Raw genomic sequence first — 27,074 nt, 5'->3', positions numbered from 1 at the left:
GTAAAAGCCAACTAACTCTTCTTTCTACCAATATAGCAGTAATTCGTGAGCTTGGTGTTAATGCTCCCATCTGCCCTTTCTTACCTGTCATCTCTGTGAGCTACTCACCCAGGTAGGTGTACCGCCTGTTCATGATCACTTCATCATTCAGTTTGAAATAGGTGTTGGCCGTAAGGTTCAGTACTTTGACAGTCCCAGCCCAATAAAATGACCCTGGGGCACCCATTACCACCAGCTCCTACCAAAAAAAAAAAAAGGTAAACAGGAAAGGAAGCTGAAGAAGGGAGTAGGGGGTGCAATGAGAACCACAGTCACAAGAGAGAACTCAGAATTAAATTAAAAATACCTCATCAAGGACTTTTTTCAGCTGAGCAATAAAAAATATTTCACTAGATCCCCTAGCATTACGGAATCTATTATATGGATGGATGATCAGGACTAAAGACATGAAGATCACTGAGCACAGTGACAGAATGAGTGACATGCATGTCCCTGTCCTGTCCGCAGGTAAGGCTGCACATATTTCCTCAATTTACAACAGGATCAAACAAGAAAATGGCAAACTGGCATTGTCCTAAATCACAGAATTCCAGGGAGCAATACTCATGAAAAGACAGCAATACCTCACTTGGCCTGGACTCCAGCCCCACTATCCAGGGACTCTACCTGCATGATACGTAGCAAGAGGAAAACAGTAACCAAAATCAGTTTCACACATCAGCTTTGCAAAAACCATGCACAAATACTGCAGGGAAATCCCCTCCAGTCCTCACTCAAGACCCTCTTCTCAGGAACAGTTCTAAAGCATGGTTTTCTGGCACCGTGGCCCACATCAAACTCAGAAGAACAAAAACAGGGGAACAGAGAGGCCAACTGGGGAAGCACACAAACTGGAAAGAGAAGGGACCACAGGCAGCGAGAGAGAGTACTACTATTCAACACAGAGTCAAGAACACAAAAGGCACAGCTGTCCTCAGCATTTACATCAGGGGAAAATGGTCAACAGGTCTGAGAGCACGTTTGTGCTACAAAACCATCTAACAACCAATAATGATGATAATCTTAAGTACTCATAGGAAGTCAGCACAGATATCTGCATGACTTTACCCACAAGGAGATGCATCATAGCTGTGCTAAGAAAAATTGGAAACAACCTGGACATCTAACAATAGGGATTCTAAATTATTGTGCATCTGTTCAACTGAACTCTTTGCAGCATTAAAAATACAGTGGAAAATCTAACCGCACTGAGAGATAGTCACGAAGCGCTATTGAGTTAAAAGGACATAGCAAACAATATGGATGCTATGATATGTTTCGTAAAAGAAAAAAAAAAAAATCATGTACACAGACAGACAAAGACTAGGAGGATAAGCCCCAAAACATTTTGCATTGGATGGTAGGATTACGGGAATCCCTTCTATCCCTCTCTCTCCTAAAGCTTATTTTCTTCTTATTTTTCAAAATTCTAGGGCCGGCCCCGTGGCTCACTTGGGAGAGTGCTGCGCTGGGAGTGTCGAGGCCGTGGGTTCAGATCCTATATAGAGATGGCCGGTGCGCTCACTGGCTGAGCGCGGTGTGGACCACACTGTGCCGATGCAATTCCCTTACCGATCAAAAAAAAAAAAAAAATTCTAGGAGAGACTGTTTTCCAAGAGCACAGGACTTGGGTAAAATTCAATACTGTGACCTCTTCCAACTATCTCAGGCTCCTCTCCTGCCACTGCCTGCTCAGCCTGCAGGCTTGGGACACTCTAAACTAATTCTGGTTTTTTCAGCACACACTGCTCTTTCAATTCCATCCCTGTAAGACCCTCACACTCTCCCTGCCTGTGTAACCCTTTCTCAGTCTTCAAAACCCAGTGGAAATGTGAGTGAAGCTTAGATAAAGGTTATTAGGGAAAGAGAGTATATATTATCAGTCCACTCCTATGAAGGTCTAGAATCAGCAAAACTAATCTACAGTAATAGAAGTCAGATCAGTGGCTGCCTCGGCGGGCGGGGGTGGAGATAACTGTTTGCAAAGGGGCCTGTGGAACTTTCTGGGGTGCTACAAATGTTCTAATCTTGATTGAGGTGGGGACGACATGGGCGTAAATATTTGTCAAAACTCAAACTCTACACCTAAAATCGTGCATTTTATTGTACATATTGGTTGTAATAAACTTGACTTTTAAAAATTCTAGAACAGTGGTCAAACACTGACAAAGAAGTCATCTCACAAAAACAGAATATGTGCTCGTGACATGACATTGCACAAGCATTAAAATGAAACGCCCGTGTGCAGAGGCCACGCTGGGGCAAGGGGAAGGCAGGCAGTCTTTGCATCCATTGGATGTCCTTGGCTAAGGCTTTCGTCCTTCCTTCCTCAAAAGGGAATCCCTTCTTTTTCACTACCTATATTTTCTAAAGTATCTACACTGCAATAAGAAATAATCAAAATTAATTTTCTAATAAAATCATTAATTTTTCAGTCAACAATATTTATTGAGCACCTACTATTATGTATCAGAGCTTATACTGGATACAAAGACAAAGTGCCTTTGTATGACATTTTTGGGATAAGACAATATGGAAATATGCAAGATTTTTTAGAAAAAATATATCCAAAAGAATTAAAATGAACACAACTTCTAGAGGAAATCCTTCAGCTCTACACAGGACTCCAGAGAGGTAGGTCACGCAGGCTTGTGGAGACAACGGACACCCTGCACCAGTCATGCCTCTTATTGCTGAAACACACCCAACCCTGCCCTTGACCATTTGGAGTTCCCCCCACTGCTATATGTTGCAGAAACAGATCTTTCCAGGCTGACCTCTCTCTCTGCAGAGCCGGCCTCAGGCATCCTCAGAAGTTCTGGTTTCTAACAAGTCCCTGGAGGCTAGATCCTGCCACAAAGATTCTGAGTTTCTGATGACAATTCATAAAGTCACCACTGAAGTGTCAGGGCACAAGTGCCCGCAAAAGCCAGAAACATCTAAAGAGAAAATTAGAGAGCAGAGGATAGAGCCTGCAGGCAAGAGGGCGATCCTTTGAACCATAAACATTTTGTGGTCAATTTGGGGAGGAATCTTCACAAAGAGGAGGGTGTGAGCACAGATGGAACGTCAGTAGTTTCTGGCCTGAATGGTTTGCTTTTGATAATTCAGGAAGGCGTGGACCAGACATGACTGCTGATGAACACTTCATTTAAAGGGTCTAAGATCCTATCCTCCTTGAAGGAAGCTGTGGATGATAAGCCAGACACTCTCAGGGTTATCTCACTGTTTTATAAAAATAGATCACTGTCTGCACTCGGGACCATTCACTGGGAAAGCACAGAGGTGCATTCATTTCATTTAGCCACCACTGCCTAAATCATGGAATCCCATCAATAAGCAGTACAGGACTTTTCCCAAATGCATTCTTTAGCAGAATCTCCAGAGAGACAGGGCCATCTGGGTGTGCCTGAGAGAAGCCCTGGGCTTTGCTCTGTGCACTGCAAATTGGCATGATCAGGAGGGTAGAAGAATGCTTGGGGTCTCCAACAGAAGTCTGTGCTGGACAGACTTCCACACAAACGTCTCCAGGTGTTCACAGCAGTGCTCGAACATTGGCAGGGTTGGTCTATGTTTTCTCTTGTTGCTTAGAAGTATCTATCACCTCTGTTTCCCTAGTTTTCAATAATAAATAAAGTTCCCAGGAAATTCTCCCTTATCCTCAATGATAGGCTAAAACTCATGTGGTGTCCAGAACTCAGAGAGCTTTGATAACCTCAGGGTCACTGACCTGCAGGTCAAGCAGGCACTTTGGGCCAGAATAATTCGGAGCAACATGGCCATGTCCAGAAGGCCACAGAAGCACGTCCAGCTTGAGAAGCAGCTGTCTGCCCTGTGAGGGGACAGACCCGCACACAGCAAAGGCGAGACCAAGTGATGAGTTCAGCAGGAGGGCAGCGGAGGGGAGCAGCGCCTGCCTGACCCCTCCAACCACATTTCCTGCTCAGCCACAAACAGCTGAAGTTCCAGAAACAAGGGAGACAGCGAGTTCAAAGACCTCCTGTTTAAGGAGACCAAAAGCCTGAGAACCAAAGCCCGAACAGCAGGCTGGGGTCGGAGGATGCACGGCAGCTGGAGGGGCTGCCTTCCGCTCACTGCTGCCCACCCCTCTCCCACCACTCCCTACTCTATGTCCCCACTTCTCTTTGCTCTGAGGCCAGCCAGCACATGCTGAGACACTGTGATTCCCTTGGGCTCTGGATCCCAGAGCCTGGAGCTTCAACAGGTCCTCTCATTCCTCTGGTCACCCTGAGCTTGCACAGCCACCTGGGCTTCCCCTCTGCACCCCCACCCTTCCTGCTTCTCCTACCAAGCGCTCCTTCCACCCAGCCCCAGGACCCCAGCTTCCCTGACTTGCCAACTGGTGGGACAATAATGACACCCTAGTTCTCCATCAACATCTCTGATGAGCTCTGAATTCTTGGATGAATCGACATTCTCCTCCCATTATCTAAGAGGAGGCATCTCCCCCGACCCCAGGCTAAGCACACTCATCCCTCAGAGAGTGACCAGCAAGGGCCCAATCTAAGTTTCTAACTCAGGCTAGGTTTCAGTCCCTATGTCCAAATATTTCTAAGAACGTCTAGGTGAGTGTCCCAGCACCTCACGCTTCACGTGTCTTGAAAGCAGACCCAGCAGTCTACCCCTCCCAGCGGGTTCTTTCTCAGCGACCCCCTTTCTACCAGGGGCACCACCATTCTCCACAAGCCTAGCTCAAAACCTCTCCCTCTACGCACAGTGCTCTGGCCACCCAGGCCACAGATACTTCCTTCTTATTCTCTGATTCCTCCTTTGTCGTTTTTGTTCCTGAAGTGTCACCCTAGCCCGCCCTGTTGCTTTATGGCTGGGCCAGAATCACAGCCTCCTACCTGGCCTCCCTCCGAAGTCCTGGGCCTGCCCAACCCAAACAGCCATGACCCCCATGTTGGTCACCTGCTATGAACTCACAGTGTTTCCCCATTGCCTGCTGGGTCAAATTATACTTACTAGACATACTTGAGGAAGAACAGCCATAGTTGTTACACAAGCTAAATGCTTACTGAGATGCAAGACGGCAAATCTGGCATATGGCAGGATGGTATTTCAAACCAATGGGAATAGGAAAAATTGTCTAACAAACCAGTGTCAGAACCAACTATACATTTAGGAAAATAATTTAGTTAGTTTCTACTATATAATGTATGCAAAAATAAATTCCAGAAAGATGAGAGATATAAATCTTTTAAAAAAATCTTTAAATGTACTAGAAGAAAGATATTTTCATATTCTTAGGGAAGGGATGCTCTTCCTAAGCAAGAGTCAGGTCTAGAATCCAGAAAGAAAAAGACTGACAGCTTTGACCAACCACGAATGTTTTGACAACAGTATGATAAAAATATGATAAGCAAACTTAAAAGACAAGAAAAAGACTGATGAAAAAAATTGACAGCACCTATAACAGATTAGAGATTAATATTCAAAATATGTAATAAGTTTCTAAAAATCACCAAAAAGCCCAAGAAAAACCACAATAATGGACTAAGAACATAAACAGGCGATTTCCAGAAAAGTAAATACAAAAGGCCAATATTTGAAAAGGATATTAAACTACACTAATAACCAGGTAAATGGACATTAAAATAAAATGAGATACCCTTTTTTTAAATGACAAAAATTTAAAGTATTGGTGAGAAAATATAGAGACGGTTGCAGGGGGGTTGGGGGGTCCACTGTAAACAGTTTTGGAGTGTAATTCACCAGCATGTATCAAAAGTCAAATTATGAATACCTTTTGACCCAGAAATTCCTCCACTACATGTCTCTTCTAAAGAAACGTGCACGTGTGCACAAAGAGCCCTGTTTGTGGGTCTCCAGTGCAATGCTGCCAGTAAGAGTCTGGCACATTCTAGCAGTGGCCAAAAGTCACTATAGCTGGAGACAGTGAGTCAGGGGGAGGCCAGGTAATAGGTGAGGCTGGAAAAGTAGGAAGGCCTGGGAGGCCAAGCAAAGGCATCTGGATTTTATTGTAAGTGGGAAGGGAAGACACCAGGAGGTTCTGAGCAAAGGAGTACCATGATATTTTTCTTGTTTGCAAAGATAGTTCTAGCTGCCATGTGGTGACTAGTCTGTTGGGAAACAAGGGCGGAGGCTGGAAAGCAGGAGCATTCTGCAGGGGGTTGGGAGTAAGACAACTGTGCCTTAGATTTGTGGGGTGGCAGAGGACGGAGAGAAATGAATTTTCTGATAGGTTTTGAGGGCACAGGAGGTGGGACTTTCTGATGGCTTGGATGTAGGAGAGTGCAGTAACGGAAGACACTTCTTAATTTTTGGCCTCAACATCTAGGTGGTGCCATCTGCAGGGCCTAGCATGGAACTCTGTGTAGAGTAGACTGTCATGAAAATGACCCATGACTATACGGATAATAAGAATTACTGAAGGCAAGGGAAGGGGGGCTAGGAAAGAAGCATCTCACATTTATTGGTTTGAGAGTGAAGGATAATAATATTTATGACTTTCTGACTTTTCTTTTTGCTTTCTGGATCAGACACTGTATTGCCAACCATCTATTAGAAAATAAAGTTAAATAGCAGTTTCTGAAATTGTTTCAAAAGTGACAGTTTTGCTCCTAACTCAGAGGCACTCTTCAGGAAGCTGTGAAAACCAGGCAGCACTCTTTGTCTCCTCCCCACCCTCGCTGTTGTGTGTCCTGCCCCAGCCTCTGCCGTCCTGCAGTGAGTGGAGGAGAGAAGCACCCGCAGGGGGTAAGGGCCATGGGCCGGCTGAGGAGCTGCATTTTAATATTCCATGGAATAGGAAGCCTGAGAGTCTGAATGCTTAATCACCTGAGAAAACAGTCCCTAAAAATGTGCTACCGGCCAAAGGTCACGCTACCACTGCCTAGGCCCATAAGGCACACAAGCATTCAAGTGCACAGTCCTTCAGAATTTGGGAAAGGGAACGAAGGCTCAGAGTTGTAGGTAAAATCAAGACTCTCTACCAAGGAGTGAGGGATGCTATGAAGCAGTGCTCGTACACTCAATATGTCTTCACATCTGCCAACAATGCAGCATCGACCCCTCAAGGGAACGCTGTCTCACCCGCACCCCCTTTAATCGGCTCCTTCCACAGGTCTTAGAAATCGTCACGTGGAGGATCCTCCAAATGAGCCAGCCCACCCCGCTCTGGTCTCTGGCAGCTGGAAGCCCCTCACCACCACCACACCACCACCACCACCACCAGGTTTAAATAACCTTCCCTGTTGTGAGGACCAGAATCTACTCACTCAGGGCTCAAGAATCTGGGACACCTGAAGCCCTACCTCAAGGGTGACGAAAATCACCTTAAGCAAGGGAAGGAACACCAACAAAATGACAGAAATGCCCAGACAGCTGGCACCCACCTCAGTGAAGAAGCCTGCTATCCCAGCCTGGCAGGAGCCGTGTTCCTCTCCGTACTTCTTCTTATACTCTAGGGGGAGGGAAGGAAAGAGAAGCAAACCACAGGCATGTCAGTGTGTGCCGCTGGTGTGTGGAGCCGCTGAGCCAGCCGGCCACCTCCCCCGGGGGCTGCTGTGGGCTGGGCCCAGGGATGCCGTCCAGACTGGGGCACAGAAGAAAGGTCTCAGGAATCCACCAGACCTCAAATATCCAGGCTCTGGTGCCATCAAGTAGCGAGGCTGCCAACTGCCCCAGCGGACTTCCTCTGCTCATGTGGGGAATAGAGGAGCAGCAGCCACAGTAATTAAGTGGGAGGCTGGTGACAATCATTTCATTTACTTCAGAAAGGACAGAGATCCCCAGTAGGCCCAAGGAGCTGAAAACATGACCCAGAAATGGAATGATGTGGCCATCCCAGTGTGGAGTCCCCTGGAAGAAGACCAACCCTCCCAAAAAGACACTGGATACAGCTGGAGGCAATATGCTTTCCACCATCCGACCAGAAACAAGCGATGCATCCATGAGCTGCAGGGAGAGGGGACTCCTCCAGACCTGCCACAGCCTGTAGTCGCACTATTGCCAGCGGAGTACTGTTCCACTATATGCTTACACCTCTGTCCCTCTTGTGTGAAAGGAAAAAGGCAAGAGCTCTCCAGGTAAAAAGAAAAATCGTGGATCAGCTCTTTTCCCACACCATTCCCTCAGTTACCGACACTCCTACCCAACAAATGGGGAAATTCTGTTGCTTCTGTTTCATTTTTAAGTTGGTAAAGGAGAGCAGGAAGACACTTCTGATGAGCATTTAGCATGTTCTAAGCACTGCGTTAGCTGCTTCCCATTTGTTAACAGGAACCATATTCCCATTTGTTAACAGGTAAGAATACTGAGGCTCAGAGAGGTCATGTGAATCGCTCAAGGCCACACAGCTAGTAAATGGCAAAGCCAGGGTTCTACCCAAGTTTGGACTTGGAAACTCACATTCTTTCACCTCTGTGGACTATCAAAGGTTTTGCAAGTAAGTGATTACATGAAACCCAGGTGAGTAATCAGCTGTTTGAAATCATTTCATGAGTAAAGACAAGGAGATGGAGTGACATTCAGCACAAGTAACTCAAATTAATCATATGTGGAATTGACATTGCTAGACACCATCTCACAGGCTGCTCCTGGGCACCCTCAGGCCGGGGCTACCCAACAAATAACCCAGTGACCCCTATACCACCCTGGGCTCTTGGCAAGTCGCTGGTACCATTAAAAGCAATATAATTATTTTTGAAACACAAAATAAATAATACAAAGGAACAATGAAGCTGTGATTGCAACACAGTGCCACTTCCTGCAGCTCAGAGTGTCTACTGCAGGCAAAGAGGGAAAAGGGCCCTGGGGAAATATACAGAGTAATTCAATTTCTAACAACACTCACCACAGAGCCTGGTAACATTTTCCAGTAAGTGGCCATTAACCGACTGCTAAACTACAACAGAATGGCAATTGAGTTACTCCTCTTCCATGCAAGGGCAAAATCAGCTCCTCCCGCCTTGTCCTGTTATTAATAAGGAGAACTACCCGGCCAGCCAGAAAGCAACCCAGTGACCAACGGAAGTCGCTTGTTCCCTGCAAAATCTTGCACTAGGGCTGGGAGTGGGGCTTCTGCAAAGTAATAAACAAATCTTACATCAAATTGCATGATGGCAGGAAATAATATAAATTAATAATAAGCTCTGCATCAAATAGCAAAATGGTAAGAAGGATCAAAATGTCCCAATCTAAACAGTTACATGTCAAATCTGGGAAGTCTGTGAAAAACTTTTTTGGAGGCCATCCCACTGACTCTTGGGGTTAAACATCCAATTGTAACTCTTCAAAAAAATGAGAAATATAAAGGAAATTCGGACCCCAAGAGCTGAATGAAACTACACTGCAGGACAGACCAGTTCAGCCTCATAAATTTAGGACATGAATAGGACTTATGTGGGACTCTCATCTTTCAAAGCAGTCTCAAGGTCTCTTTGTGACAGAGACTCCAAAAGCAGTAGATACAAGAACTTCAGTGCCTTTCTCAACCTCCTCCCCAAACTGTGCTGGCATGCTCTGTGCTGGGAGCAGGACCCGGGGTCTCTGAGGTGGCCACAGCCTTCCTGGGAGCTGGGAACACCCCACTCCTGGCCCAGGCTAAAGGTCTGCAAGGGAAGCCCTTCCTAGCACCCCTGCCTCATGCTGGCTGAGTGTTCAGCATGTTCCAGGCACTGAGTTAGCTGTCTCCACTCACATCATTTCATGGATCCTTCATCCCTGGGAACTCTGGGAACCATTTCAAGGCCAGCCTCTGCCTCCCCAAGCTGGGACTGCCCCATCAGAGGTTTGAGGGCCTAGGATGCACACATGGAAGAAGGCATCATCCCATGGCTTTGACGTTTCTGAAACCCCAGGAACTATACCTGCTTTCTTGAGATGCGCTAGGGTGGAGAATCAAACAATGTGGGGCCCCTGATTGGTACCCATTTCCCATAACTCCCCATTAGAGGGAAGGCCACATTCAGTCTTCTAGAAACTTCTGTGACCCTGTCACTAACCCTTTAAACATGGACTAGGAGCTACTCCAAAGCCTTCTTCCTCCTACCCAATCCCCACTCCACACACTTGAGGTGCAGTTGTAGGGTTTGGCAACTCTAGCCTAGGAAGGCACAAGTGGTGTTATTGGATTAGACAGTTTCACATTCCAAGCCTTCCACAGCCTTCCAGACCCCTCCTCAGCTTCTCAGTCCAGGTGACCTTGCAAGTGAAAGTACGAAAGAAGAGATACTCTCTTCTCATCACAAAGCATGTTTGTTCATCACAAATTTGATTCAGCACATACATGAGCTTATTCATCTCAGTGTCCCCAACACCAGCCCAGTGTCATGTACCTGCCTGTGCTTGATGCCAGTGAGTTCCTGAACTGGGTGCATGCATGCTGCTCCGTGTACAGACCCTACATGGTCTCCCTGCCACCAAGCCCTGTAACGCCCCAACCTGCTTTCCTGCGGACCTTCTTCCCTGACCTTCCAGCCTTGCCCTTCTCTCTTCCAGCCTGTCAGCCCCCTGAACTACATCCCAGCCTTGCTTGAAAAGGAGTCACATTCTGGGAACTGAGCATCCTGGGTTCTATACCTGGTGCTACCGCTAACTCCAGAGGTCCAAGGACAGCAGTGGGTGTGATGGGAACAGGGCAAGGACCCATGGCATGGATTTTTCTGAGCTTTCCAAACCTCAGGTTGGCTGATTCTACCTTGGGCAAGTCCATCTCCTTGGGCCTCAGGAAGTAAATACATAGGGTTACCCTAACATACTCATATCCTTAAAAACACTTGATTAAAAAAAACAACAACGACATGGTTTTGCTTGCCTAAGCCTGAGATGGCAGGATAGCCTGTACCACAAAGCTGAGGGAAGGGAGGTAGGTGTAGAAACAGGGGCTGCCCCACGCATAACCTCCCTCCATTGAGAAGTCCAGGAAGTGCAGGGTGGAGGAACCTGGGAGGGGCTGGGGGTGACTTCTAGTCACCAGTGTTCCCAGGAAGAACTTTCCTGCACAACACAAAGGCTGTGGGGCCCAGCAGTTGGCTGCTCCTGGGCACGTCCACTCAGTCTCCAAATGCCCGCAAGGACATGGCCCGGCAGAGAGGACTGCAACATGGAAAACATTTATTCACATCAAAGCAGCAGGGGAGAGTCAGGTTTTGCATGACAGCAGCTCACAGACATTTAACAAACCTAACTCTGTTAAATCTGGGGAAACAATTGGGTTAACAAAAAGTGGGGTTGAACAAGAGGATACAGAAATCACATGGAAGAACTGAGAACAGGTTAAAGAAATCTTTATGCCATGAGTGGGTCTGAATTTCTTGGCCTGCATCACACACTTTAATTCATTAAGTCATATGGCTCCTCCATTCTAAAAATGGTATTTTCCTTGGTTTAGCTGCTGGCTTTATTAAACCCTGTCTAAACAGAAGGCAATTCAGAGAGGGAAAAAATACTGGTTTCCAAATGTTCACAATCCACAACTCAATGTATAGAGCCTATGCTAATGAATTTTAATTCATTCAAGAAGACCACTGATTGGGTGGAGTCACTTCCTGCACTCTGCCCAAAACACTGGGATAAAATCATCCCACGGACAGATCAAGATTTACATACAGAGTAACATGTATTCTTCCTCATAATCTCTCTTCCTATTACCCATTTGAAAATGTTTCATCTTTCAAAGCTAGTCTTTTTTTTTAATTTAAAATATTTTAACATTTCTTTGTACATATTTATGGCGTACAGTATTTTGTTTTGATACATGCATATACTGCAGAATGTTCACTTAGGGTAGACAGCATAGTCTTTTATCTATCAGCCCCACTGCCAAAAAAGCTAGTCTTTTTTTAACACAACAATTTTTGAATTATTTTTCTATAGTTCCTTAGCTTAGCTATGAAATAAAATAGGGGGAAATAGCTTTCCAGTCTTAAATTATTTCTGAATTTCACCATGGGGTGGCAAATCTAAATAACTAAGAATTACACAACAATTTAGGGGACAATGCATTTGGGCAGACAGATCTTTAGTAATAAGAAGGGCATTTAAACACATACAAAAAAAGAGAGAACAAAACTACAGTGAGTTATGAGCAAACCACTGTCTAAATGGAAAAAAAAAATGAAATGATCTAAATAGCTAAGTTAGAAAGGAAGCAAGAACATTTTATCAAAATAATTGATGATTAAGCTATGGTAAGCATTAAAAGCAAATTCCATAAAGCCAGAAATTTACAGTTAAGTGAGAGAAAGAGGCTTTAAAGGGGGAAAAGATCTTTAGAGAATGTCTAATAATTCTAACTATATGTATTCATTTTGCATATAAGGACACTATTATGTGGTTTATTTAAAACCACACAGCTAACTAGCCTCACAGTCAGGACACAGAGCAGAGTCCCTGACTTCCTGTCTGCTTCTACCACACTGTCATGCTTCATAGAGCACATTTCCAATGACAACATTCTTATCCTTTAAAAAAAATTTTTTTTCCATCAAAGGATGAATGGATAAACAAAATGTGGTACATACATACAATGGAATATTATTCAGCCTTAAAAAGGAAGGAAATTCTTACACATGCTACAATACAGATATACCTTAAGAACACTATGCTAAATAAAATAAGCCAGTCACAAAAGGATGCGTGCTGTGTGATTCCACTTACATGAGGTAGTCGGAGTAGTCAGATTCATAGAGACAGAAAGTAGAATGGTGGTTGCCAGGGGCAGGGAATGGGGAATTAGTGCTCAAAGGGTACAGAGTTTCAGTTTGAGATAATGAGAAAGTTCTGGAGATGGATGATAATTATGGCTGCACAACTATGAATGTAGTTCATGGCACAGAACCGTACAGTAATAGTAAATTTTATGTTAAGTATTTTACAACAATAAAAAAAAATACAAAAACAAAGTTTTGTAATGTTTAAATAGTTCCTTCCACCCAGAATCTAGCAACCCATTTTGCTAACTTCCTACTTCAGAAGCAAAGAAAGCAATCTTACAGGCTCTTAATGTAGATATTTCAACTTACTATACATTGTATCATATTTCATCCCTCCAAAAGTGACCCTGAACATGGGACAGTCACATTTCAGTGAGAACCTCAGGTCAGAACTGAGTAGAATTCAATTTTGTGACTGAAGCCAAAAGACTCAAGAAATATCTGGCACTAAAACATGGACAGACAAAGTGCTGGTCAGATATGAAAACCAAATGTTTGGAGTAAGGAGAGACCCAGGAGCAGATTAGCCTCCTAGCTACATATTATCAGGCTAAGGGGCCACCTCTACTCTCTGTACCTGCTGGGACTTGTCTATAGATTGTGTCTAAAATTGCAAAACAGCAACATGGCTTTAAATGTTTATAGTATAATGTCCTAAAAAATTTGTATAATAAAATTATGACATAAAAAAATAGATTCTTCTCTGTGATAGGCCAAAGCACCCTAGTAATCACAAAGAAAACCAATATCCCAACAGAACAGGTAGCCACAAAGAAACACACTCTGAACTTAAAAGCCAGCAACCCCTCCTCTGCTTAATAAGTCTGTGATCTTCATCAACTTCCCTGAGCCTCAGTTTTCTCATCTGTACAATGGGGATAAGAATACTTATGCAAAATAATGTGATTACTCAGTAAGATCATAAATTTTAAGTACCCAGCATAACACCCAGTACCCAGTAGGTGTTCAATAAATGTTAAGTGAATCTGAATCTGTTACTTTCTCTGAGAGGAACAAAACCCAAGACACTCATCACATGGATATGCAATTTTAGAAGAGGAGACTCATAAAATCTGGACATCTGAAAAGAAAATATTAGAAGATGCAGTTTATGCAGTCAATAATTCCACACAATGGATAGAAACACATTTGAAGTATGGAATATATTTTTGTCCAAGATAAAAAATTCTTGGCTCCAAAGGGAAAACTTCATGGTGCTCCCTGATTCCTGGAGAGCACTGCCAGAGACCTCTGGCCTCTTCCTTCAGCTCTGGCTGTCCCCTTGAGCCACCCTCCCATCCCTATCCCCCACTCACACACCCCCAGGTTCCTCTCTGCCTTAACTGACCATAACACATAACTGCATCCTCTTGCTTTTCAATTTGCTGTATTTACTTAAATGAGATCATGCTTACAAAAGCTCTTTGGAGACTATAAAATCCTATATAAATGTAAAGGTCATTATTTAATAAAAATTTATGGGGCTTGTTCTTGAATTTTTAAATGGAGCAACTTAGCCTTTTATGGTTCTCTCCAAAAAACGAAAACACAGCACAACAAAACCAAATCTCAATTGTAAATACTCTTGATTGATTTTTATTCCCTGTGGAACCACAGCCTTCAACATTAGAAAGAGAAAAAAAAAATGGGTGATCTATTTCCTTCCCTAGAAATGATCACTTTCTTGAAAAATGCAAAAACATATCAGAAATGAAAAGGCCAGCCATTCTCTCATAATAAAGTGGTACAGAAATCTTTGGAATCAATGGGACAATTTTAAAGCATATTAAAATTTGATAAATTTGGATGCTGACAATTCCAATTTTAAGAACATATAAACATGGCATGAATTAAACTTTAGATCATCTACAAAGAGGGGAGAAGAGCTTACCAAGCAAATAAATTGTGCAAATATGATCTTCCAACGTATTTAAGAAATTATAATCTTTTCAAAGGCTCTTAAAATCATTTCGGTAATATGCAGCTTTTTACCCTCCATTATGCATTCACTAAAGCAGGATCTGTGAGACAACTTCTGAGAACATTTCAGAATATTATAGTACTTGAAATTTAATTAGAAAATTCAGACTTTCTAATTGAAGGGGATGAGCATTCACTCTGAGCTGGGTACTGTGTTAGGCATTTTATAGAACTCAAATACCTCTCAGGTAGGTATTAATCTCCCCATTTTAAAGATGAGGGCACTAAGGCTCATGGAGCATGCCCAAGATCACCAAGCCAGAAAGTAGGAGCATATAGGTTCAATCACAGGAATCAGTGAGTGGTAAAGTCAGATTCTGAAAGTTAGTTTTAATATACAGTGGTACCATAATTGCCCCTAATTGTAAGCATTTTATCTTGAATTTTTTTTTTTTTTTTTTTTTTTTTGCAACTGGCTGGTATAGGGATCAAAACCCTTGACCTTAGTATTATGACCCTGCACTCTAAACAAAAAACTCACTTTTGGGGGAGGTAGGGTGACTGGCTAGTACAGGGATTGAACCCTGGACCTTGGTGTTATCAACACCACAATCTGACCACCTGAGCTAACTAGCTGGCCCCCATCTTGAACAATTTTGTTAATTTGCTAAGCTTCTCCCAGATTATTCCATACTCATAAGGTCTGTCACAATAAAAAAGACTACTTGTTTACAGTCTCATTCCTGCCAAGCTCCAGCTTCTTGCCTCAGTGGGCTCAAGGGCAAAGGAGGAAAGAAATCTCTTTATCTTATCATACACACCAACTTAATTTGGGGGAGTCCTAAAATATCATGGCTTTGTTAACAGTAACTAACATTTTATAGTGATTGCTCTTTAATTTACAGTCTTCACCATGTTATTCCACTGAAGCTCTCATTTTCTCACACATTTTGATAAAAAACAAACATCATATGGCAGTAATGATGCTGTTCTTGTATCAGACAAACTAAACTGACTTAAAAGGTATGCTCCATAAGTTTATTTTATGTCCTAAGTTCATTTTTATTTCCTATTCCCTCTACACTTCCTGGTACCAAACAGGATATTCTAGTAGCCTTTTCCACCCAACCAGAAACAGGAAGCAGCAGAGAAGCCATGAGAAAAATGTCTTTGTGCCAAACCAAAGATGAATTATTTAAGAATCCAAAAGCTTGAGACATATTGGAAAGATGCTCACACACTTAGGGGGTTTTCTCAACCAAACCAACCTCAACATTCTGGAGAGAGCATGGAGACTCACAATGAGGACACAATGACAGAAGAGTAGGTGGACTTTCTGAACACTTCCATCCAAGCTTCTCATGAGCTCCTCATGAAAATCCAAACAGGTAGATACAGTGGAGGCAACACTCCACCGAGGGGCTGTGAGACAGGAGTGCAGAAGAGCAGGCTTCAACCGAGCCTCCGCAGCCCATCCACTTCTCCACAGGAAGCATCCAGAGGCAGCAGTCCCCTCCTCCCCTGCCCCACACCCACCCCATGACCAACAGTGGATTCCAACCACCTCTCTCTTCCATGGCCTCAGAAAGCTGCAGACTCTATGCAAGTTTCAGTTTTTCCAATTATAAAATGAAATCCAACTGTAAAATGAAAATTAATGCCACCGTGCACATGGATGCAGCTCGAGCCCTTAGGGGGAGGACCCAGCAGTACCCGCACTGGCAGGGAATCCTCTCCCCACACAGCCCTCCCACTTTTAAAACACCCTGTTCCTTCTCTGTTTTCTTCTGTAGATGAGGAACTTCTTGACAGCTGGAACTGTGTCACTTAGGTTTTGTCTATCAGGGTTTCGCTTACTGAGTACTTAATAAGATTAAGTGGACTCTATTCCTGGTACATAAGTCAGTCACCTTGTGGTGATTCACAAACACTTGCTTAGCATATAGGACATGAGTGTACAACACAGCATATGAGCATATACATATGCTTAGCATATAGTACATTAGCATATATATGCCAGATACTGTTCTAAGAACTTACAAGTATTAGGCTGGCAGGTTAGCTCAGCTGATTACAGCACAGTGTTATAACAGCAAAGTCAAAGGTTCAGAGCCCCTTACTGGCCAGTCACAAAAAAAAAAAAAGACCTTACAAATATTAATTCACTTAATCCTCTCTACAGGCCTTTGACATTAGGCACAGAGAAGTTAAACACCTCATCTGAGGTCACACTGATAATAAGTAGAAGTGGCAGCACCAGGACTTGGACTCCAGCAGGCTGGGTCCACAGTCTGTGCTCCAGCCAACAATACTGTGGCTCTCCATTGTGTGGCAAAGCCACACCACCTTTCTGGACCTCAGTAAAGACAGAAGGCTGGTCTAGGTGATCTCCAAAAGGTCCTGCCAAACTCTAAAATACTTCTGTTGTACTAACCACAATGTGATCCCCTACCTGGAACAGAGAGCTTTTGTCACTGAGTTTTTCACATTAAGAGAAAATAATAGCTGCCTTAAGAGCCACAGTAGGCTTAGTTTAGACCACAAAACAAGGAGGTGGAGATCCCCAAAGCCAACAGAGCACAGGCCAGAGCCCTCTAACTGTGGCCTGCACCCCCAACCTGCCTGTCTAGTCTTCTAGAGAAACCTGAGCATCTGCCACCCCTCTCTCTTACAGGGCCAAGAACTACAGAAGCTTTCTGTGTAGTCCCCTGTTTTTCTAAGGGGCTGCTCTTATACGCCAGTACAACCTGCACCCCACACCCCACACCAGCCCCATCCTCTACTCCTCCCTGGGCCAATGAATGAGTTAGGATATGGAAGTGTGTGAGTGCCCGTCAAGAAAAAGGATTGGGCACGGGCACAAGGCACAACCATTTTGCTAATTTACTTGCTGGCTCCATCTGGCCGTCATTAAGTCAAGGAATGATCAAAACAAAGAGCGATCCTGAGACCTAAGCCCTTCCCACAGCCCCTGTTGCGTGAGGAATTGCGGTTCCTGAGACGTATCGGCCAGCTTTTGCCACACAGGAACCAGGAAATCTCCATGGCAAACAATAGCAAGTACTTCTTTCTCACTTGTACAACCTCAGATGGGCTGGGGTTCAGCTGGTCTAGTCGGGCTCGGCTGTGGGTCAGTCCGTCTGTCCTGCACTTCTCTCCTCTGAGACCAGTAGCTCTGTGGGACATTTTGCATAGTCAGAAGCACCGAGAGCGGTGGGCAGAAACCCACAATGCCTATAAGGCCTAGGCTCAATGCTCACACTCTCTCCTGGGAACCAGGGACACCTGGAGCAGACCCGAACACACCCTGCCACCAGGTCTGTCCTGCTTCCCTCGGCTCAGAGACTTCCACGTTCCTGCCAAGCATCACACCAGAGCCACCAGTGAGGAGGAAGGGAAGACAGGCAGGGCCCGGCTTGAGAGTGCTGATGTCCAAAATGGTCACATTCCCCTCGCCTCATGATTCTATCTTTGGGATAGTTTGAACAGTCACCCTTTGTTGTTTTGAGGGGGGTGCTGACTGGCTATTATTTAATTCTCATTTTAATAGGAAACTCTAAAACACAAATGAACAGAGATGACCACTAACCACCGAGACACAGAATGGTTTGCTGAGTCAGATGCAAAGTTCAAAGCCCAGCTCTACCATTTACTGTTTGAGTGACCTTGGGCAGTTTACTTAACACTGAGTCTCAGCTTCCCCCTCGGTAACAGGAGAACGGCAACAGAGGCTGGCCATTGGGTGTCCCATGCCTCTCCCCTCAGCCCTTACCATTTCTGTGACTATCAACTGCCAGCACCCACATCTCTGTGCCTGGGGCCTTTCCCAGCCCCCCCCCAGCACAGGTGCCAGGTGGATAAACACCCCAGGCCCTCGGCCAGGACAACTCTGGGTGTGTCCCACGCTGGCCCCCAGCATTCCCCACAGAGGCTGCGTCCCAGGTGCCCACAGTGGGAACTTGCTGGGTAGCACCCCCTTTCAGGGCTGCCTCCCTTCCCCTTCCCTCTTCCCTTTTCCCCCAGCCCCACCGGTATCTTCTAGAATAACTTCCAAAATAAAGTACTTATAATCAAACCCAAATTAAAAAAAAAAAAAAAAAAAACACCTACTTTTCAGGGTTTTGGTGAAGATTAAATGAGAGAATGTGTAAAGTCCCCAGAGCGACCCCGGCCCACTGCTCACTCCACAACTGCTTAATAAAAAGCAGTCTAGAAGTGTGAGCCACGGTGGGTACAGGCACACAGGGACACTCGACCCCAGCTCCCTTTGCAAAGGGCTGTCCTTTTGCTTTCTCATGCTCGTGGTGATGTGCAGAGAAATCACTGGGGACAGCATCGTGTCCCTGTTTCACAGTCAGTCACCTTCTGGGAAAACCAATGTGCTGGCCCTATTGCATAACTAGGTTGGGTCAACAACCACTGCCTCCAGCACCACTATCGGTCCCCCGCTTTTCCCAGCCTGATGAGCAACCCAACAGGCCGTTCTGGGGCATCCCCTCTTCTACCTGGGGAAAAAGAAGGATAAGCTGGGGCAGCCAGGATGGTCTTGACATGTTATTTGTGTATCTGAAACCACCTATCCCTCCCCTCTTGACTGATTATATTACCACCTACTTTTAAGATGAAGTTTGTTTTTCCTTCTGACCAAGAGAGATAAACAGGGCCAGAGTTCAATTACTCCACATAACTCAGCCAGAGCTGATCAAATGCTGATACAGAGGGGTAAGAAAATAAAAAAAAGAGTTTTGCCCTCACAGGAGAGGGTTTGTGCCACCTGCAGGAACCCTGCTGGTTCTTCTTTGGGAACCATTTCACAGAGCACCCTGATCAGGCCACCTGAGTTCCCAGAAGGGCCCTGGAGGGTCCATGAGGCAGAAAAATGCAGTGTCCAGACAGCATTTCTCAGAGCCCTCTTTGGTAGCCACAAAATGTGAAACCTGGAAAAACCCAGGGAGGCACAAAGGCAGTGTGGACACAGGGCAGTGACACTTCTGTCCAAACAAGTTGGGGGGAAATTAAAAAATAAATAGTCCAGCACTCGGAGAGTCCCAGCTCACCTGGAATCAGGCTAAGAAAATATGAGAGTACAAGTTCTCAAGCTGAAGAAGACAACAGTATGTTCTGAAACACTAAAGCTCAAATTCTATGGGCTAATCGGTGACTGACGCAATCGTCCTCAGTGCCTGGGCATTTGAAGGTTCTCAGCTGGAAGCCTGAAGAGAACATTTCCCTTCCTTTCCCGCGTGCCCCTGGGTGAGGAACTCTTAAAATGGTGTTGAGGATGGACCCAGTTCTCCGGCATCCACCCACTTTCCAGGCACGACATGACTGAATGATTAAGGGTGTTAAGTTTCTGTCTAGCTGTTGCTTTATGAATCTGGGTCTTCTGTTCCCTCTGCCTGTGGACAGGACATTGGTCCACAGCGCAGCCAGGAGCTATGCAGGAGCTTAATAACCATCTGGGAGCCACACTGGGCTATCAAGATCATCTGGGCCAACCCCTGAATTTTCACATGAGGAAACTGAGGTACAGAGAGAGCAAGTAAGTTTCCCAAGGCCACACAGCATCAGACAGTGCCAGGAAACCAAGGGATCTGTTTGATCACTTGGCTGAGGTTTGGTGAGTTTCGATCTCTGAGACTTCACAAGGCTTGGTAAGCCAGCTTTGCACTGCCTCTTACCTGGGCAGGGCCTTGGCACCAAGAGGCCATCGGGAGCAAATAGTGCTGGCTTCTTAGCATTTGGAAAGCTGGGGGAGATGTTCTCTGGTGGTGTAGAGAGGGATGGGAGCTGTTCAGGGTATAAGGTAGGTAAGGGGATAAGATAGAATCAATCTGCACTCACCTTCATAGCAAGGGATCAGCGTCCTGCCTTTGGCCTGGAGGTTGGACGGGATGATGTAGCAGAAGCCATGGGGCAGGATGTGGTCTGTTTCATAGTAGATGTTCTTCCAGCGGTGGGCACAGGCCTAAAGGGACAGAGAGGTTGAGATTAAGGAAGCTGGCCCTAAGAGGGTACAAAGCAGACCCCTGGCAGTACCAGGTGGTTCCATGGGAGGAGAGAGAGACAGAGAGGCCAGAAAGCACTCTTCTCTCCCACCCAGCCACACCTTCACACCAGGCACTGCTCTGGGCATCAGAAAACCGCGTGGACACGATCAAGCCCCTGGGAGGCTACTGGGAGGAGAAAGACAATAAACAAACATACCACCAAATGAGAACTATAGCCAATACCAAGTATTGGGAAGAAAGGAAACAGGGTTATGGGACAGACAATCTGGGAGTAGGAGGGATGGTTTCCACCTGGAGGTCTGGGACAACGTACAGGATAAAGAGCTAAGCACCCTGAGCGCACAGGGAATGGTGTTCCAGGAGGATGGAAGGTCCAGACAGAGGGTCTTGGGGTGGTGAGAGCTTGGCACATGTGAGGGGATAAGGAGGCTGCCAGGGACAGACACATCCCTTGGCCAGCTTTCAGGAGCAGCCTCTTAGCCCTGGGGTCAAACCCACAAAGAGACGCTGGAGGCAGGGCAGTTCTCACCAACAGGTGCCGGACAGGGGCCAGTAGCCGGAACATAGACCTGGCTCTTTCTTCGGCCCCATGGAACACGTCCCTGCCTCGCACTTGGACGTGACAGCGGCACAGCTCTGTGCGTCTCACCACAGCTGCCCATCACGCTGACGGGCGACCTGCCCATTCAGAGCGCACATCCCGCCCCACCCAGCCACTCCTCCTGGGTGGTCACCAATCACTCTGGTTACCAGCTCACTTCACTCTGGCCAAGGGATGCATTTTCTTAAAATACTACATTTTAAAATAATCAGTTTTTAACACCTTGATCTCCTTCAAATGCACTGTTTGTATAGGTTATAATGCTCAGTGTTCTTAAGGTTTACTTTTGACCTCTTCTGCAACCCTGGAAGGTGGGCACAAGAGGTGTCCTGAGAATTCCCATATTCTGTAGAGGAACACTGAGTATCAGAGGGTGCTTGGCCCAAGCCGCAGAGCTAGTAAGTGCTACAAACAGGGCCAGCATCCACAGTTGCTGAGTCTTCCTTGTATCCCTATAAAGCATTCTCCACCTTAAAACTCTTAATTCCTGTCTGAGAAGCCATCAAAACCCACCCAGAGGCAGATCTGGTAGCTAGCTACAAGAGTACTTCAGAAAGTTCTTGTTAAGATTTGTATTATATTTTAATTCTATTTTCCACGAACTTTTAAAATTACCCTCATATTTATTGTCCTTATAGAGCTCTTTACAGGTCCCAGGACACCTGAAATAACCACTCAAACGTGGTCAAACGGAATGCCCAAGGTCACCAAGTGAGGGACGGGACTCTCCAGGGCCTGGCTTTCCCTGAGGTCATTCTATTATATGATCACTGCCTTCTCAGCTGCCTGCTCATCACCCCTTCATGCCAACTGCCACCAGGGCCCTTCACAAGGCCACTCTGTCCAAAGGCAAAAGAGGACAAGCTCAGAATGATTCTCAAAAATGAGCTTGCCCACACTCTGTCTTGCCTCTTGTCCTATGACATTAAACTGCAGAAAGCAATCTACTGTTACTCCTTCTATTGCAAACCACCTTCATTCCTCCTCAATTGGTACTTTTTAAATTTTAAAATAGCACACTTCTCAACAGATTGACATGATATGGAGCAAGGAACTATAAAAATATATCACTACATGGATAATCAGTCCATACTGCTAAGTAACTAATTTTTTTTTTTTCCAGTTCTGACTCAATTCTAGTAGCTTGCAAACTTCAATAGCTTCTTATCATCTAATTGGTGGGTAAATTAGTTATATTTTAGTTTACAGACTTAGCAAAACCCTTGGCTTCAAGGCCTTACTATGTTTGATCGTATTTCTGGGACATAAAAAGAGGCAGATGTTTATCATGGTGCTGTCTGACAGCCAGCTGCACACTGACACTTAGGAAGACTTGCTGCATTTAACTTCTAGTTTATTGCCTCATTTTTTAAGTGCCATAAACTATTTATGGGTGATCTTGAGAATTCCTAGAAGATTCAAATACTGCATTTCACATTTCACACCAAACTAAACTAAAATTAAGGCATTCTTGGAGGTCAGAGGTCAAAGCATCAAAGGCAGGATCCATATAGGAAAACAATGAAAAGTATCTCTGAATATGAATTATAGAAAAAAAAATACTGTGTTTAGCCCTGACTATCATCACATACACACACGTCAATCTGACCCCTATGTTAAAAAAAAAAATTCCCAGGGACTGTCTCCAAAGCATTAGCAACTCCATCAATCTCTCCGAATGAGTTCTGTTGTGAGGGAGGAATGGGGACAGAGCAGGGAAGAACAGGAAAAGGAGAACATTCTCTGGAATCAGCTAGACTTGCTCAAACTCAGACTTCAAATAATCATAAGAAAGGGGGAGGAGGGCCTAGCACCACCCCAAATCTTAGAATCTGACATATTTCAAGTTATAAGAACTGATTTTCCTCCCAGAAGAATAAAGAGAGGAAGAAAATGAAAAAATTTATTTCAAAGGCCTTTTTTGTTGTATGGAAACAGCACGTCCTTCCTGGGTGGGTTGGGCACTGGGCCTCTCAGGGTAGCTCGGCCACAAAGCCATGTCAGTCCCCACCCTACCACTCTAACACATGCATTCATCATATACAGATGGCCAAAGCCTTTATGATGCTTCTAGTCCACTGAGACTGCTGAGAACAGTGGTGTAGGGTGCAGGATCAAAGGCAGGCTGTGATGCCACAGGACTCCCCCAGAGAAGCTCCAGACCAAGGGAGGAGGGAGGGGACTTCAATGGAGAGGCACCGGGAGGGAGCTCTGGGGCGCTAGGAATGTTGTTCTGAGGATGTTCACCTAATTCAAATTTACTAAGGTGTATGTACACTGATTACTTACGCACTTTTCTGCATATGTGTTATAGCTCAATAAAAAGTTCACACGCACACACAAAAATCAGGAAACAGCAACAGAAGTAAATGCAAAAATGTACCCTGTGGCTTTGAAAAAAATGGACAGATGGGAAGTGGTGAACAGAGAGGGACAGCCCTGATGTTTAGAAAGGAAACAGCAAAGAGATAGCGCTGGAGAACACTGTTTCCACCCAGAAATAATCTAGAAGCTTAAACTATTTGTTGTCTGAGCCTTGGCAACTCTGATGAAAAGGGGAGACATCAGACTTGAACATATTGAGTTGCCCTCCAAGGTCTGAGAGAAGCAGTCAATGCCTATGCTGTGTTTGTTCAGTGGCTACCATGAGAAGTGACTTTTCCCCCTATTTCTTAAAGCATTATCTGCATGCTGGGAGTGCAGAGTAAGAATGTGGTAAGAGAGGGGGCTTGCTCCTAATCCTGACACTGTGTTTACAGCCCATATCATTTGTTTGTTCCCTGAAAAAAACTGGAAAGTACCACAATGTCCATCGAGCCAAGATGGGCAGGTACTAAGCCAGGGTCAGCCTGACGTGCAGGGTCTTGCCAGAGCTCGAAGGTCCAAATAATGCCATTTGTCATTGAGACACTTCACCCCATGTCAGAGCTTTCAAATTCTCCATCTGTTCTTTACTTTGAAATCAGCACCAGATGTCACTTTCAAAAGAGCCTCTCCCTCTTCAAACCCAACCGTAGAATCCAATTTTATGCTCCTTGGGGATACAGGTCTCATGCCTACACCCCCAGGCACCTCCTGAGTTCTCAGAATGTGCATGAACACATACATCCTTCCTATTTTTAATTTTAAAATAAATACTCACCTCCCAGAAAGCTTTGACAGGTAGAACTGAGACATTAAAGAAGAAGCAAATGGATATGAGTTCTCTAAAATGTAAATGTGGACTAGGCGGCCACTCATTGTACTTTACTGTCACCTGTCATTTCCAAGGGGACTTTTACAGCCTGGTATAAAGGAGCTTTTTTGCCTGGTGTTTCCATCAACCACTTAGAATCAGCCACCAGGAAAACATGGCAACTAATTGGATTTCTAATTGTTTTAACATTGACACTGAGTCCCTATATTATTCAAACACACTTCGAGACACCATTCCTTAGAGAGACATCCTCCAGGCACTGACACTGAAAGGGGGTAGAAGATTTGGTATTGGTCCCCATAAAAAAGGACCCAAACACACAAAATAAAATATACACACAACACAAGGTAACATGCAATGTCGAATTCCTAACGACACAAAAGATACTAAACTCATTCCAGACAGCCAAGGACAGAGGGGAGCAGGAACAGAGGGGAGCAGGGACAGAGGGGAGCAGGAACAGAAGGGATTTAGGACAAGCCTTTCTGAGCAAGACAGCACATGTGCAAAAAGCCATGAGGACAGCTAACAACAAAAAAATCCAATTTAAAAGTGGGCAAAGGATTAAATAGACATTTCTCCAAAGAAGATATACAATTGATCAACAAGCATATGAAAAGATGCTCAATATCACTAATCATTAGGAAAATGCAAATCAGAACCACAAAGAGATATCACCTCACACACATTAGGATGGCCACTATTGAAAAAAAACAACAGAAAACAGCAAGTGTTGGAGAAGATGTGGAGAAGCTGGAAACCCTTGTGTACTCTTGGTGGGAATGCAAAATGGTACAGCCACTTTGGAAAACAAGTGATTTCCTCAAAAAATTAACAACAGAACTACCATATGATCCAGCAATCGCACTTCTGGGTATATATCAAAAAGAATTGCAAACAGGATCTCACAGAGATATCTGCACTCCCACATTCTTTGCAACATTATCCACAATAGCCAAGATGTGGAAGCAACTAAATACCCACAGATGGATGAATGGATAAAGAAAATGTGCTATATACACACAATGGAATATTACTCAGCCTTTCAAAAGAAGGAAATCCTGTCATGTGCCACAACATAGATGAACCTACAGGACATTAGGCAAAGTGAAATAAGCCAGTCATAAAAGGACAAATACTGCATGATTCCATTTATGCAAGATCTAAAGTAGGTAAACTCTTAGAAAGAGAAATTAGAGCGGTGGCTGTCAGGGAGTGAGCAGGGAGAGGGAAAGGGGGAGTTCTTCAATGGACAGTTTCAGTTTTACAAGATGAAAAAGTTCTAGAGATTTGTTGCACAACAACGTACATGTAGTTAGCACTATTGTACTGTACACTTAAAAATGGTGAAGATGGTAAATTTTATGTTTTTGACCACAATTGGGGTGGGGGGCAGCATGAGGAAAGCAGATGCTGCCAGATGCCACCCTCTTTCTCCAGCACCCACATCAAGCTGCCTACTGAACGGGTGATGCCATCACTGTGTAAAACATAAGAAAAACAGCTCTGCACGCAATTAAATTAGACAGGACTACCCACGAGACCATTATCCACAAAGGCTCCAACTCCGCCTTCTTGGCTTCCTTTGCCAAATCTTCCCATCCTCACTGCTGTTCGTGTCCCCAAGATGATGCCTTCTTGACACTGACTCACAGAACCCTTTGTCTTTCCTCTGGAAATAAGTTCTCAGCCACACAGAGGGTACCCCTGGGTGGGGAGGGGAAACATTTTCACAAGCGCACACTCTGGCTCTAGTCTTGATGCCTGTGAGAGCATTTTGTGCTGTGCAGCCGCCAGGCCCCCGCCTCCTCTCTGTTTGTCCTGAATCTCAACCTCAGGCCACCCTTTGATTTATAGAGAGGTCAGCTTCTTCTTTCTTTCCCTGGAATGGCAGACAAGCGTTCTTCATCCTTCTGGGGCCGAGTCGTCCAGTCAGGGTCAGGCCACCAGACCTGGAGGAATGTGGAGGCTTGGAGAGGGTCCAGGGCCTGTGCAACAGTGATTAAAGGACTGGAAACCAAGGCAAATGGCGGGCCTGGTGGAACCCACAACAGGGGCCGGTAGGGAGGCCCCGCGATGCTGGCGACAGCATCCAGCTGCTTCCTCCCTCCCCCAAGGGGCCCATCAAGGAGGAGATGCTTAATTGTGCTGAGAAGGGTAGAATTCAGATGAACAACTTCCACCATGAAGGAGCTTAACACAAAAGTGGGCTCCTCAGAGAGGGGACAGAAACATTTTGCCTAGATCCTCAAGGAAATCCTGTCTCCCCTGGGATAATATATACATAAATATATAAAAATATACTCAGCTTTACAGCATGCGGCACAAGGACAGCCCTCAGTGAGTGGCAGCTAGTATTATTTTCCCTTCTTGATCTTATGCTTTTATAACAAAAATCATCAGAGAACTTCCCAGAAAAGCCCATGGTGGTTCTCTCAGTGGGGACAGGGACACTGACTGGGAAACAGCAAAGGAACTTTCTGGGGTGTTAGCAGTGGGGAAACATGAGTTTGTGTATGAAAAAAATTTACCACATGCTTATAGCTGCACATGTTAAGTACCTTAGTGTTACATTTCAGTGGAAAAGAGAAAGGAAAAAATAGACA

General features: G+C 45.0%; 1 protein-coding gene across 1 annotated transcript in view; it reads right to left on the bottom strand.

Annotated features, from left to right (window-relative positions):
* The window catches only part of ITGA9 (integrin subunit alpha 9), a 325,611-nt gene that overhangs the window by 277,899 nt on the left and 20,638 nt on the right, over nucleotides 1–27,074 (bottom strand). Inside the window, exons 4-6 of the mRNA XM_063113934.1 lie at nucleotides 20,505–20,628; nucleotides 7,419–7,486; nucleotides 109–238 (exon numbers count right to left, since the gene is read on the bottom strand). Coding sequence (XP_062970004.1) covers nucleotides 109–238; nucleotides 7,419–7,486; nucleotides 20,505–20,628 — 322 coding nt within the window. The remainder of the gene's footprint in view (nucleotides 1–108; nucleotides 239–7,418; nucleotides 7,487–20,504; nucleotides 20,629–27,074) is intronic.

Source organism: Cynocephalus volans, chromosome 11, assembly GCF_027409185.1.
Source record: "Cynocephalus volans isolate mCynVol1 chromosome 11, mCynVol1.pri, whole genome shotgun sequence".
In the NCBI taxonomy this organism is placed as follows: Eukaryota; Metazoa; Chordata; class Mammalia; order Dermoptera; family Cynocephalidae; genus Cynocephalus; species Cynocephalus volans.
The sequence above is the reverse complement of the archived record's forward strand: the minus strand, read 5'-3'. Positions and strand labels throughout refer to the sequence as shown.